This window comes from Diceros bicornis, chromosome 6, assembly GCF_020826845.1.
Source record: "Diceros bicornis minor isolate mBicDic1 chromosome 6, mDicBic1.mat.cur, whole genome shotgun sequence".
In the NCBI taxonomy this organism is placed as follows: domain Eukaryota; kingdom Metazoa; phylum Chordata; class Mammalia; order Perissodactyla; family Rhinocerotidae; genus Diceros; species Diceros bicornis.
In genome coordinates this window covers 20,868,983-20,884,616 of record NC_080745.1, presented here as the reverse complement: position 1 = coordinate 20,884,616, position 15,634 = coordinate 20,868,983, and the positions used below count along the sequence as shown (strand labels likewise).

The following is a 15,634-nucleotide window of genomic DNA, read 5'->3' as shown; positions in this document are numbered from 1 at the left end:
TGAAAAATATAGCTTTCAACTATGAAACACAACATTGGTGATCTGGTTTCAGCAGAACAACATTGTCTATCATATTGATGTTTTAAATTTGAATTTTACTGGTTGTACAAATTTTGTTTATATTTAACATGTAAATCTGATATATGTAAGCTAGGAGCATAAAGAATTTACCTTTAGTGTTCTATTTGTGTTCTACATTTACTGTATTTAAGTAACATTATTATAAGAAACAGTTGTCAAAACAAGGTCTGGGAAAATCATTTTCTCTTAAAAAGGATCACAGATTACTGCAGTTTGAGATACGCTGCTGTATTTCATCTCTAAGGTCCCTCACAATCTCTTCCCCTTGCCCTTTCATTTTCTGTGATTCCCTTCTGCAAACCTTTATAACACTTTACAATTCATGTTCTCTCATCTTATACTGCTTTTATAATGAAGAATTCAGTTGAGGATTAGAATCCATTTTACTCTTAAAGTCTGCTTGCTTTGTTGTTCTATTTCAAAGTAAAAATTATACCTATTTCCTATTTTAAGAGGTAATACTTTTTATCATTATAATCTGGGGAAGCCAAATATGTAAGGTTTTCCCTTAACTGTAAACCACAACATTCACACTCCTGGTCAGTACTGTTGCTGGAAGATGATAACCAGGACCACGCTATGCATGTTCGCAACAGCATACCCACGCTCAAATTATTCTCTAGTCCTGGATGGTTCCTCTCCTCTCATTTGCAAATTCCTGTTATGTCACTGCCTTGTGAAGCTTTCCCTGGTAATAACCCTCAGGAAGGTTAGATCTGACCTGAGCTCCCCAAAGCATTGTCTTCATATCACTAACACAGCATTTACTACACACAGAATATCGCTGTTAACTGCATGCATCTCTGTTCACTGGCTGGTGCACACCTTCAGTCAGAGACCACGCTATTCATTTCACTGTCCCTAGAGCCTAGCAGAGGGCCTGACATCTCAGAAGTTGAATCAGTTTTTGCTGAATTCTATTGAAATCCAAATGACATACCGGATAGGTAATTTCTTTGACCTGTTCTCGGGTTTCCCTGAAAGCAAACTGCACTAACAACCCCACGGCAGCAGGAAGCTCTCCTTCAATGTTGAGCTTGGATCCAGGTCTGCTCGCATGGGCCGACTGGAACAACTGACGAGGAGTCTGGCCATAGGTTTTTATCATGGTTTCTAGTGCTCGTCTCTGAACTGGATCTTCAACTGCAGAGACATCCATTCCAAAATATGTCTGAAGAGTAAAAGAGAACAAGAGTTATATAAAAAGCAAGACTTGGCAATAACACCAAAGGGGAAAACAATAACTTGTTTTATTCTCTAGGCAACGGTTTACTCTTTTCTATTTCAAATGAAAATGATTTTAAAATGTTTTTGATCAAGTTAATAAGCATTAACGGTCTCACTGAGATCAGAATAGGAATAATCAATGTTTCTGAATGGGTGAATGAAAATAATGTATCTTGACTGATTGGTGCTAATTAGGTATGTTATTAAATTGATTTTTAATTTAAGACCAGACAATATCATATAAGACTTCATGTATCTGCACAGCAAAGGAAATCATCAACAAAATGAAAAGGCAAGCAATTGAACGGGAGAAAATATTTGCAAATCATGTATCTGATAAGAGGTTAATATCCAAAATATATAAAGAACTCACACAACTCAACAACAAAAAAATGAACACCTGATCAAAAAATGGGCAGAGGACATGAACAGACATTTTTCCAAAGAAGACATACAGATGGCCAATGCCTACATGAAAAGATGCTCAACATCACTCATCATCAGGGAAATGCAAATCAAAACCACAGTGAGATATCACCTCACACCTGTTAGAATGGCTATTATCAAAAAGACAAGAAATACCAGGTGTTGTCAAGGACGTGGAGAAAAGGGAACACCTGTGCACTGTTGGTGGGAATGTAAATTGTGACAGCCACTATGGAAAACAGTATTGAGGTTCTTCAAAAAATTATAACTAGAACTACCATATGATCCAGCAATCCCACTTCTGGGTATTTATCCAGAGAAAACAAAAACACTCACTTGAAAAGATATCTGCACCCTCATGTTCATTGCAGCATTATTTACAATAGCCAAGATATGAAACAACCTAAGTGTCCATTGATGGATGAATGGATACAGAAAATGTGGAATATATATATATATATATATATTCAATGGAATACTATATAGGCATAAAAAAGAATGAAATCTTGTGACAACATGGATGGACCTCGAGGGCATTATGCTAAGTGAAATAAGTCAGACAAAGAAAGACAAATACTGTATGATCTCACTTATATGTGGAATCTGAAAAAACAAACAAAAAACAAGCTCATAGATATAGAGAACAGATTGTGGTTGCCAGAGGCAGGAGGTGGAGGGTATGTGACATGGGTTAGGGGAATCAAAAAGCACAAACTTCCAGTTATAAAATAAATAAGTCATGGGGATGTAATGTATAGCATGGTACTCTCAGAGCTAATAATACTGTATTGCATATTTGAAAGCTGCTAAGAGACTAAATCTTAAAAGTCCTCATTACAAGAAAACAAATTTTGTAACTAAGTATGGGGATATATAGTAAATAGACTTATTGTGGTGATCATTTTGCAATATATACAAATATTGAATCATTAAGTTGTACACTGGAAACTAATTGTTATATGTCAATTATACCTCAATTAAAAAAAAAAAGAAAAACCAAATGAGGTTTTTCTTTGGTCTTGTCTTTCAGTGAGGATTGATGAGAAAATAACCAAGATTTTCAATTACGTTGATCCAAAATAACTCAGCTTCTGCAAGCAGATTAGCAGGTGGCTGTATTTTTTCTGTAGCTGCCTGTCAGATATTGGTCAGAAAACTAAAGTCAAGGAGTTAGTGAAAATCATGTCAGTCAACAAAATTGAAAGAGACAATAGACTTTTCAGCTATATGGCAACACAAAGTCTGACGAAAAGCAGAGGACCCTGCCCCACCCCAATTTTCTCTATTGGTGAAAATGAGGACTAGAAGTTCAAAGCCATTTGCATCTGCCTGATGTTATATGATATCCAAATGCCCTTTTGTTCTTTGATGTTAATATACTCAAAGAAAGAGTTTGATTCCTCTCCTCCAAATACACAATGGCTGGTTTTACAGGATGAATTTCTATTGCTAACTCACATACGCTATCTTGAAGATGTCTGTAAATATTAACGATTGAGACATATTTTCTTACATACATAGACATTGTAAGGAACCTAGATTTTTGTAGGTCTGTATCTCTCCTCTTTTCTGGACTGAAGAATTGGGAATCTGAACACCAGTATCATTGAAACCCAAGCAAAGTGTTTCTGATTTCCATCCTGTAAGCTCAAGAGCAACAAATTCACACTTTATTTATCCTTGGAGAGAATTAATTTAATTTTGATTTCCTCTCTCTGTGTTTACTTTGGAGGTTTTCACATATGTTGCTGAAACTGACTAAAACTTGGCAGTGAGAAGGCTGTAATGTGATATATATCCCTTCAGCCTCTCTTGGTCAACTTGGCAAGGCTGTCAGTGGAGGCAGGAGGACAGCTTCATCTCCCATACAGGAGGCAGAAGACTGGATGAGAAAAAAAGTCAAAGTATTCCATTTTTGACCAAAACATTGCAGAGACTTTGGTACACTTAATCTTCCAGGTGAATGATGTCTTCCATGCTATCACCTTTCTCAGGACATGAAGCTAAAGAGAAAGGGGGGTTAGGGCAATAATCAGACTGGAAGAGAAGTAAAAATTCAGAATTTGCCACTGTCCTTTTCTCCCCACCCTAGTGTTGGTATTAAACAAAAGACTTCATGTGTAATACTAAATTACTGAAAAAGTCATTTGTCCAAAGTGATATATAGGAAAAGGCAAAAATAAAGTTAAAACACAATGTTGGTAGGTAGTTCAAGAGAGTATTATTTAGGTTCTAATGAAAATTATAAGCGAATCTGAAAGAGTAGCAGTGAAAATTCCAAGCTCTTTAATTCAAAGGGTGTTATTACACTTTTCTTCTTACTGTTGTCATCCCTTAGAGTTGGACAGAGAGTGATGTGCATTTACTTACTATTTTATTTCTAACGCTAGCTGTCAGTAGCTGGGCACAGATCTGTCATGTTTTGTGCATACCCACTTGTATAATTTAGCTTTTACCATTTAATCAGTCAGTGCAAATTTTGTTTACATATCTAGATATAACATTTCTATAAATGCCAAAATGAAATTTCAAAGATTTTTCAGAAGTTAAATAATCTTCAGCACTACTCCCCTCACCACCACCACCATAGCCACAAGGGATCAAATACTCGTTATAAATGCTTATCTAAGCAGGGTCATTCTTAACGGCTGCCTGACTTAATACATTCAAAAATTCCAATGAAGACTGGAATAATCCTCTAGCCAGGACTCTTATTTATTTTAAGATAGTGCTTCTTTACATTCTGTGCTATCATTTTCTAAGTAAATCCCATATTAGTGAATGATGAATTAAGATCAAAAGGCATTTCTACATCCCCTTTTAAAAAGTTAACATTTATTTGTACTTAATTGTATGGCAGACATCATCCTATATGAATTTCCTTCCTTATTTATGAGGTTGGTATTATTGTTCACATTTTACAAATTTGTACATTTAGGTGCAGAAAGGTTAAGCTATCTGCCCAAGGTCGCAAAGCAAGTGGCAGAGTCACAGAGTGAGGATTTGAACTCAATTCTAAATTCAGAGACTGTGAACTTAATCACTACACTTTGTTTTGCCCCAAGAATTGAATTTCACTAAATTCCTACAACAATGGCATAAACTCTGTCCTTTTTAAAGTTTTAAAGTCCAAAAGAATAAGTGAAAAAATTCCAGTGAGATGAGAATTACATGGTATATTTCAGCATGTACTTTTTAAAAAAATTATTTTATTGAGGTCATATTGACTTATAACATTGTGTAAATTTCAGGTGTACATTATATTTCAGTTTCTGTATAGATTGCATTGTGCTCACCACTAATAGTCTAGTTTTTATCTGTCACCACACGTGTGCCCTTTACCCCTTTTGCCCTCCCCTACCTCTTTCCCCTCCAGTAACCACCAAACTGTTCTCCTTATCTATGTTTATCTTCCACATATGAGTGAAATCATACAGTATTTATCTTTCTCTGACTTATTTCGCTTTGCATAATACCCTCAAGGTCCATCCACATCATCACAAATGGCACGATTTTGCCTTTTTTTATGGTTGAGTAGTATTCCATTGTATATTCCACTTCTTTATCTATTCATCCATTGATGGGCACTTGGGTTGCTTCCACATCTTGGCTATTATGAATAATGCTGCAGTGAAGATAGGGGTGCATGTATCTTTTTGAATTATTGATTTCACGTTCTTTGGATAAATACCCAGTAGGAACAGCTGTATCATATGATATTTCTATTTTTAATTTTTTGAGAAATTTCCATACTGTTTTCCACAGTGGCTACACCAGTTTGCATTCCTGCCAGCAGTGTATGAGGGTTCCCTTTTCTCCACATCCTCTCCAACACTTGTCATTTCTTATCTTGTTAATTATAGCCATTCTGATGGGTGTGAGGTGATATCTCACTGTAGTTTTGATTTGCATTTCCCTAATAATTAGTGATGTTGAACATCTTTTCATGTGGCTGTTGGCTATCTGTAGATCTTCTTTGGAAAAATGTCTGTTCATATCTGCTGCCCATTTTTTGATCAGGTGTTCATTTTTTTGTTGTTGAGTTATATGAGTTCTTTATATATTTTGGAAATTAACCCCTTGTCGGATATATGATTTGCAAATATTTTCTACCGGTTGGTGGGTTGTCTTTTCGTTTTGTGGATGGTTTCCTTTGCTGTGCAGAAGCTCTCTAGTCTGATGTAGTCTCATTTGTTTATTTTTTCTTTTGTTTCCCTTGCCTGAGTAGACATGGTATTTGAAAAGATACTGCTAAGACCGACATAAAAGAGCATACTCCCTGTTTTTTTGTAGTTTTATGGTTTCAGGTCTTACATTAAACTCTTTAATCCCTTTTGAGTTAATTTTTGTGTATGGTGTAAGATAATGGTCTACTTTCATTTTTTTGCACATGGCTGTCCAGTTTTCCCAACACCATTTATCGAAGAGATTTTCCTTTCTCCATTATATGTTCTTGGCTTCTCTGTTGAAGATTACCTGCCCACAGATGTGTAGTTTTATGTCTGGGCTCTCAATTCTGTTCCATTGATCTCTGTGTCTGTTTTTCTGCCAGTACCATGCTGTTTTGATTACTACAGCTTTGTAGTATATTTTGAATTCAGGGAGTGTGATATCTCCAATTTTGTTCTTGTTTCTCAGGATTGTTTTGGCTATTTGGGGTCTTTTGTTGTTCCATACACATTTTAGGATTCTTTGTTCTATTTCTGTGAAGAACATCATTGGGATTCTGTTTTGGATTGCACTGAATCTGCAGGTTGCTTTAGGTAATATGAACATTTTAACTATATTTATTTTTCCAATCCATGAACGTGGAATATCTTTCCATTTATTTACACCTTCTTCGATTTCTTTCAATAATGTCTTATAGTTTTCAGTGTATAGGTCTTTCACCTTCTTGGTTAAATTTATTCCTAGGTATTTACTCTTTTTGTTGCAATTGTAAAATGGGACTGTATTCTTGATTTCTCTTTCTGCTAGCTCATTATTAGTGTATAGAAATGCAACTGATTTTTGTAGGTTGATTTTGCACCGTGTAACTTTACTGTATTCATTGATTATCTCTAATAGATTTTTTGTGGATTCTCTAAGGTTTTCTATATAGAGAATCATGTCATCCACAAATAGTGACAGTTTTACTTCTTCCTTTCCAATTTGGATTCCTTTTATTTCTTTTTGTTGCCTAACTGCTCTGGCTAAAACTTCCAGTACCATGTTGAATAAGAGTGGCAAGAGTGGGCATCTTTGTTTTGTTCCTGTTCTCAGAGGAATAGTTTTCAGTTTTTCACCATTGCATATGACGTTGGCTGTGGGTTTGTCACAAGTGACCTTTATTATGTTGAGGTAGTTTCCTTCTATACCTATTTTATTCAGAGTTTTTATCATAAATGGATGTTGGTTCTTGTCAAACGCTTTCTCTGCATCTATTGAGATGATCACGTAATTTTTATTCTTCATTTTGTTAATGCGGTGTATCTCATTGATTGATTTGCAAATGTTGAACCATTCCTGCATCCCTGGAATAAATCCCACTTGATCACAGTGTATGATCCTTTTAATGTATTGTATTTAATTTGCTAATATTTTGTTGAGGATTTTTGCATCTATGTTCATCAGCGATATTGGCCTGTAATTTTACTTTTTTGTGTTGTTCTTGTCTGGTTTTGGTATCATGGCAACGTTGGCTGTGTAAATGAGTTACTTTTAATGTCAATTTTACATAAGAATAATTGAAAAGACGTGCCAGGATTATAGGCCCAGAGTATACTGAGGTTAATATCAAAATTCCTAATTTCTTTTAAAGTTACATTTGAGATCAAATATGAAGTTGAACAATTATACCTGAAGCCTTGCCTTTATTTTATACTACTCTTATGTATAAAATTACTATTCACCAATCAAATTGTATTATTCCCCTTTTTTAGAATACTTTGCCATAGCATTTATCTTCTATTAGTGTCATCAGTAAATCTGTCTTAATCTCTCTTCTAGACCATAAATCTCTTAAGAAATTTAATTTTCTATTACCTTAGAGAGGTACTCAAAATAATTACTGAGCTAAATGGATTAAAAAGATTTTTATTTTAAAACTACTATTCATGAATGGATCTCTGGCATAAATAAGCCCAGATATAGGGTGTGTTACTACAGGTTCAATGCGCCCATTTTACCTGTATTTGTTATAAACACTTGATAAACCTACACAGAAAATTACAGTTGGAGGGGAAGTCCAAGATTAATCTAATTCCACCACCTAATTTTTTTGTTTTTGTGAGGAAGATTAGCCCTGAGCTAACATCTGTTGCCAATCTTCCTGGTTTTTTTTTTTTTTTTTTTTTTGCTGAGGAAGATTGGCCCTGGGCTAACATCCGTGCCCATCTTCCTCTACTTTATATATGGGATGCCTCCCACAGCATGGCTTGATAAGCAGTGCATCGGTCCATGCCTAGGATCTGAACCTGTGAACCCTGGGCCAAAGCAGAGCATGTGAACTTAACCACTAGGCCACGGGGCTGGCCCCTCCACCACCTAATTTTAAGCTCTCTCTCTTTTTTTCTTGGTGAATCTAGCTTAAGAGTTTGTCAATTTTGTTTATCTTTTCAAAGAACTAGCTCTTAGTTTCATTGATCTTTTCCATTGTTTTTTCAGTTCTACCTTCTAATTTTAATGTTAGGAAAACAAAGGCTAAACGTCTATGTAGTGGATTAATGGGTAAGTTGGTATACTTGTTGTCTTGAGCAGCCACTAGGCAACACCAGGAAATAGCTTTCTCCTCATAGTTTTCCTTTTAACATCTCATCCCTTGAGGAATTTCCCTCGAGAGGCCTCATTTGGACTCCACTGCCACATCCAGGCAGGCCCAACTACCCCAACTTTCTTTCTAGCACTGCTCTCCCTATTGGAATCTTACTTACCTTCACATCCCCAGAGTCTAGCAAAATAAACGTTTCTTGAACACATAAGATTTTTTTAAAAAGAGGTAGCCTATGTAACAACATCAAAAAGTATATGTGAAAATGTAACAATTTTACTTCTAGGAATTTATTTTAAGGAACTAAAGATGTACATAAAGAAATGACCTCAGGAATATTAATTTTAATAGTAAACAAATACTAACTAAATATCTAACAATAGGGGATAGGTTAAATAAATTATCATATAGCCATATTTTGGAATAATAATTAGTATTAATATTATTGTTATATAAATGGAATGATATATACATATAGAAAAAAGTCTAGAAGGTGGTTTTGATATTTATCTCTGGATGGTGATATCAAAGTTGATTTTTAAATTTCTTTCTTTTGCAGTCTGTATCTCATACATTTTTCTAACGAGGCACAAATACTGTTTTTGCAATAAGGAAAAATTACGTCATTTTAAAATAGAATATGTATATAGGATAGTGTACAGAAAAGAGTTATCATGGCAGGCCTGAACTGCTCTCCTTGGAAAGGCCTGCTTGCAAGGTTGGCCCTAGTCTGGTATCGGAGAACATGGATTTTTGGAGAGTTCCCACTATTCTCTAATTGATAAGAGTGGTTCACTATGCCTAAACTGTTTATACAATGTGATTTATACTGAACACCTGCTTACCTTCTGGAAGTCTGGAATTTCAGTACATGTGAGAGAGAGGGTGGCTACATGACCAGCTCCCAATAAAAACCCTGGGCGCTGAGTCTCTAATGAACTTCCCTGGTAGACAAGATCATACATGTCGTCACAATTTGTTGTTGGAGAAAGTAAGTGTGTTCTTTGTGATTCACTGAGAGAAGTCTTTTGCAAGCTTGTGCCTGTGTCCGCCAGCTTTGCCCTATGCATCTGTTCCTCTTGCTGATTTTGCTTTGTATCCTTCACTGTAATAAACCTTAGCTGTAAGTACGACTATATGCTGAGTCTTTAAGTCCTCATCCAACCTGGGGGTAGTCTTGGGGAACCCCCAACAGACAGTATCTTAGGTATTTTTAAAGAGGTGAAATATAAAACCTGAAAAATCTTGGGTAACTGTTTAGTGTCATTGCCAAGTCTCTTTGATAACTTGGGTATTTTAAAGAAACAGCCTAACAGCTAACCTTTAAATATTCAGATTCTACCCTATATAAATGCAGATTTATAGAGTCACTTACAGCAGGATGAAAGACATTGATGGCTTGAACAGAAGCCTTCCCTTTTTGCTTATACCCGAATACCAAATCAATCCACTGACAGATGTTCTGGGACACATAATCAGACTCTAGAGCTTGCCGATGGATGAGGATAAAAAGTCGAGGATCGTTACGTGCCCAAGGTGGGAGGTTGACGTGATTAACCCGTTCACCATTCTGACGCACACCAAAATCAAAACCTAAAAGAGAAGATTAACATTAATGTTTATCTCCCCCAAAGCATGCTTCATTTGGCCCACTGAGCAGGTCTTAAGAGTTTACAGAAACATTTATTGCGTGCTATAACCAGGAAAAGGAGCAGCAAAGAGGATAGTAACACCATTGCTCATCTACTTACTTACTAATAGAGCTACATGGATTAATGCTATCCTAATTAAATTTGAGATCTTACAACTTTACCCTTCTACCATTTTATATCTTACTGAAAAAAACAGAAAATCATTGCCTGCTAATTTCAATATTCCACTTATCAAATCTTCAAATGCAATAAGTGCTTAAATATCTATTCAACTGTAAACTTAATTAAAATCAAACTAAGGCTTTGTAAAAGCATTTCTGAATTATTGGTGTTAACAGCACAATAAATTTAAGACTATATTTAGTAAATACTAGCATTCTGTAGTTTAAAAAACCCAACTAATACAAAGTATACACATTCCTAGAATGAAGTGTCTTCATCTATTAATTTTATGCTAAGTCTATACGTCTGTTCTGACTTCATTTCTAGTAAGCATTCTTGTGGACAACAAAACTATCCCAACACACTGAATAACAGGGTTCTTCTGTGATATAAATTAGCTGTTATCTAATTGTCTCATTAGCCTATTAGTATACACAAAAATCTTAGAAGTGTTTATTTAAAAAAATTGTCCTAAAAGAAATGTTACCTTTGAACAGAAATGATTTTTTGTGATACCTTTTTGGACAGAAAATCTGAACACCATAACAGAATAAAAATTAAAAAGGACCTCTTAAAAGCTGATTACACTCCACATAAAATTAAGTTGCTGTCTGCCTACTCTCCCCCCCCCCCCAAAGCCCCAGTAGATAGTTGTATGTCATAGTTGCACATCCTTCCAGCTGCCGTATGTGGGACGCGGCCTCAGCATGGCCGGAGAAGCGGTGCGTCGGTGCGCGCCCAGGATCTGAACCTGGGCCGCCAGAAGTGGAGTGCGCACACTTAACCGCTAAGCCATGGGGCCGGCCCTCTGCCTACTTCTTGATCCTGTGAAAAGTTAGAAGGATCTTCACTAATTTTGGAAGTATTTTGAAATGATATGATGTGAAATATAAACCAAGGGCTAATATAAAATTAACATGGAGAGGGGGTGGGGGTCATCTCAAAAAGTTCAGTGGTCATCCTATAGACAGCTGCAGGTGATTTAGGATGAACTGGCTGAGCACCTAAAGAACTCTATGCGGGCAGCTTCGAGAGGAGCAGCAGGAACTTACTGATTTAACAGTAGTGAATGAGGCATCTAAGGATTGAGCTGGGGAGGGGCTGAGCTGCAGGGAGTCTCTATAAAGGCAGATCAGTCCCAACTTTCAGGTGCTCTGGGGATATATCATAAAGGTAGACCAGAGCAGATGACTGGAGGTACAATCAGAGGCCCATGAGAATGCTGACAGGAAATGACACGATATACATTATAGCAAATTATATTTTTCAAATATGGCTATAACAACATCTGCTGTCTTGCATGCTTTTCCAGAATCTTGTTACTCCTCCATCAAGTGGCAAAGTCTATGCTCCTTCCTTTTCAATGTGGGCAGGCATTTGTGACAGCCTCACAAACAGAATGCAGTGGCAGTGTCACTGTGTGACCTCCAAGGCTAGGTTGGAAAAGGCCACACAGCTTCTGTTCCTCTCTCTCCTGGGACACTCGCCTTTGGAACCCTGAGCTGCCAAGTAGGATGTCCGAGGCTGCCATGCTGTGAGGAAGCCCAAAGCAGTCTATGTGGAGAGACCATACGGAAAAGCATATGGAAGAGAGAGAGGCCCGCCAGCCCCCAGCTGCTCCATTTCCGGGGCTGTTCCAGCTCCAGCCAGTCTGAATGCAACTGCATGAGAGACCCTGAACAAAACTACGAAAACCACCTAGCTGAGCTGTTCCTGAATTTCTGACCTGCAAAAACTGTGATAGGCAGTAATTTTGTTGTTGTTTTGAGTCACTAAGTGTTGGGATTGTTATGCAGCCATAGATGACTAGAACATACATATAAGAAACCATGGATAGAGAAAACAAGCTGTAGATTTAAATATGAGTTTCCAATTGAAAGCTATAAGGCAGGTACCCCAACTGCAGGTGCTGATATTTCACTGAGGCATTTCTCACTTGGCCAACACTATGAAACACGCTCCAGGTAATTAGCAGCATGGACTTATTAATCATTCTCCAAATAATCCCAGAGAGGCCAGTTAGTATAGAATAAAATTCTAAAGTAATTTGCCCAGGGCTGGCCCCATGGCTTAGCGGTTAAGTGCACGCGCTCTGCTACTGGCGGCCCGGGATTGGTTCCCAGGTGCGGATCCCGGGTGCGCACCGACACACTGCTTCTCTGGCCACGCTGAGGCCGCGTCTCAAATACAGCAACTAGAAGGATGTGCAACTATGACATACAACTATCTACTGGGGCTTTGGGGAAAAAAAAAAAAGGAGGAAGATTGGCAATAGATGTTAGCTCAGAGCTGGTCTTCCTCAGCAAAGAGAGGAGGATTAGCATGGATGTTAGCTCAGGGCTGATCTTCCTCCCAAAAAAAAATTAAATAAAATAAAGTAATTTGCCCAATACTAACTTCTCTAAAGATACAATTCTCAATTTCATATATTCCTAAAGGTCACATAAAAATATGAAATTAAGTAATGTAGGAAAACGACCCAAAGATACCTCTTAAAGGGTTGACTGATCTTTCATTAAAGAACAGGTAAGGTTGGCCAAGATTCTTGGTCAACTAGCACCACAGAAAATTTGCTTTTATCCTCTAGAATCCCTTTTCATTATTAGATAATTCTGGTTAGACTGTTTTATTTCTAAGTTGATCATTCCTCATAAAATCACTGAGATTTTGATTTACATTGTACTTTCAATAAATTCATGACTTTTTTTAAAGAGCATATTCTAACTTTTGCAATCAGAAAAAGAATAAAGCAATTTCTGTAACAAAATTAAAATACATGTTTACAAATGCTGTTTATAGTTAAAAGTTACAGTTTTCCAAATATATTCAGTCCTATAAAATACTTAAAATCCTCAAGTTCACTTGGAAATAAAATTAACACGTCATAAATAAAGGTATTTCTCTTATTTGGGGACTAAAATTTTAGGACTTACAAAAGCTATTTTTATTTTTGGAAAGTTACAAAATAACTACAAACCCTCAGAAATATAAATTAGAAATGATTTACTGCCATACCTTCACGGTTAACTAAGAACTCTGGAAGATAGAAAAACTCTGGGATAAGTTCCTTCACATCAGTCATGGATTCAAAAGATGAGAGGCGCCAAGTTGTATTTGTAGAATGAAAAGTTCTGTCTGGAATGTCAAAACTTTGATCTATAAAGAAGTACAAATAATACAACTAAGACACAAAGACCTGATTCCATCTGAAGCCTGTTATAATTTACTTCTGCTACTTCAAAAAGATTAAAATGATGTTCATTTTGTTTGTCCATAGTTTAAGAGAGGTTATTCATGTTCTTGAAAATAAATAATTCTATACATAATTTGAGACATTATATTATTTAATCTGTATTGTGTTTTCATGACACATGTAACTGGATAAATTTATATCTTTTATTTGTTTAATTGATTACTATCTGTCTACTCAAGTAGAATGAAAGTTCCATAAAAGCAGGGACCTGGGGTATCACCCATATCTAGCACATACTACACACTCAATAATGACTTATTTATTGAGTGAATGAATAAAAAAGAAAATTAAAGCTAAGTAGGTAAAATAGTTTTTTCCCCACCAAGAAGCAAAACTATTCCTTCACCTCTAATTGTGAAGATTACTTTTCCTTCTTTCTTTTCTTTTCTTGGGCAGTGGGGGAGGGTGCGGTGGGGTGGGATATTGCTTTTTAGATGTTCTAACCCTAAGCTAAAGAATTAAGTGAAATTTCCTATGAATGAAAATAAAGCTAAGCATAGTCACTCCTTTGTTAAGTTTTTCTGGTGTAGACTACTAATATAGAATTGAGTTTTGACCCTGTCTCTTTTCTGTCAACAGTTAATAGACTTCCTAGCCATAGGGCAGGCCTAGAATATTAAATGATATCCAAAGGCCAGTCCCTGAAAACACTGCAGATGCTTCTTAGGAACTATGCTGTACCATCTACAACTCCTCTGAACTTGCTGAAATTTGAAGACATCTTTTCATCTGGAGACTGTCACAGACAGTCTGTCACAGACAGATCTCAGCATTAGGCAAGGCACAATTTTAAAACGATATGCTAAATTTCTTCCTCAAGCCTGAGCTGATCTGCCAGACAACATTTTCTATTACTTCTATTACTTTCTCATCTATTCTGTCAAGTCAGTTAGCATTGGCTGGCCACTAAATAAAATCTGGGAAGAAATGAAGTTTATAAATAGTTCTTTTTTTCTCAGAAAGTAGGGAAGGCCACTTAAAGAAATATTTACTAACTCACTTAGGAGATAAAGTTATCAATCTAAATGGAATCCAGAAGAATTAAAGGTAATTCTGTAAGGCTATGGTGGAGTCACAGTATCTAGAGTAGAGACTACAGAATTGTGGAACAAGAGAAGCACACCGAGGGTTCTGTTCAGGTTTTTCTCTGTAATTCCTTAATTTTTTAAAAAAGTAATACTACAAATTCCCATAATCTACAACATGCATGTACTAACTAACGGTTCTAAACCTAGCACTTTTGTCCCCTGGGGCAATGTCTGGAGACATTTTTGGTTCTCACAACTGGGTGGGGGGATGCCACTGGCATCCAGTGGGTAGAGGCCAGGGATGCTGTTAAATATCCTACAATGCACAGGACAGTCCCCACAACAAAGAATTATGTAGCTCAAAATGACTACAGTGCCAAGGTGAGAAACCCTGGACTAAATCAGAAGTCTAGAAATAAATTCAAAGTCAACATAAATCATTTTAAGCTCATCAGATGAAACTGAATGTGGATTGAGTTAGTCTCCCTTTCTTTTCCAATCATTCTTAAATACACAATGAAGAAAATCTAGCATAATAGCAATATGTAAAAAAAAAGTAAGAAATTTTAGTTGATTGGGAATTTTATATTAATAGATTCTTGGTCTACATTAAAAGAAATGGAGGGCAGTAACAATTGTGTTATACACTGCAGTGGTCCTAAACCACATTTGAAATACTCTTTTTCATTTGGACTATCACTTTTTAATAAGGACATTCACAAATCAGAACACGTCCAGAAAGATGATCAGAATAATGACAGGTTTGGAAACCAGAGCAAACAAGGATGGCTTAGACATTAGTTTTTAGAACTCTTTACTAAGTACAGAACTGTCTTATTTATTTTTTGTATTCCTTGCAGCAGCTGGGATAAGACCTTGCATATAAGAGGCTTTCAATCTGATGTCAAATTAACTAAGGATAATTAGCCTGGGGATAAACAAGACTGAGAGGGAGAAAGGGGACAGGGCAAAAATCTTCAAATATTTGAACAGTTGTCATGTGGAACATTTGTTTTGTATACTTACAGAGGGACAAATACAGTCATGCACTATATAA

The 15,634-nt window shown here is 36.4% G+C and overlaps 1 protein-coding gene across 1 annotated transcript in view; it reads right to left on the bottom strand.

The window, feature by feature from the left end:
* LYST (lysosomal trafficking regulator) overlaps nt 1-15,634 on the bottom strand; it is a 179,766-nt gene that overhangs the window by 25,528 nt on the left and 138,604 nt on the right. The window contains exons 44-46 of the mRNA XM_058542978.1: nt 13,312-13,452; nt 9,858-10,075; nt 1,022-1,252 (exon numbers count right to left, since the gene is read on the bottom strand). Of these exons, the coding sequence (XP_058398961.1) occupies nt 1,022-1,252; nt 9,858-10,075; nt 13,312-13,452 (590 nt within the window). The remainder of the gene's footprint in view (nt 1-1,021; nt 1,253-9,857; nt 10,076-13,311; nt 13,453-15,634) is intronic.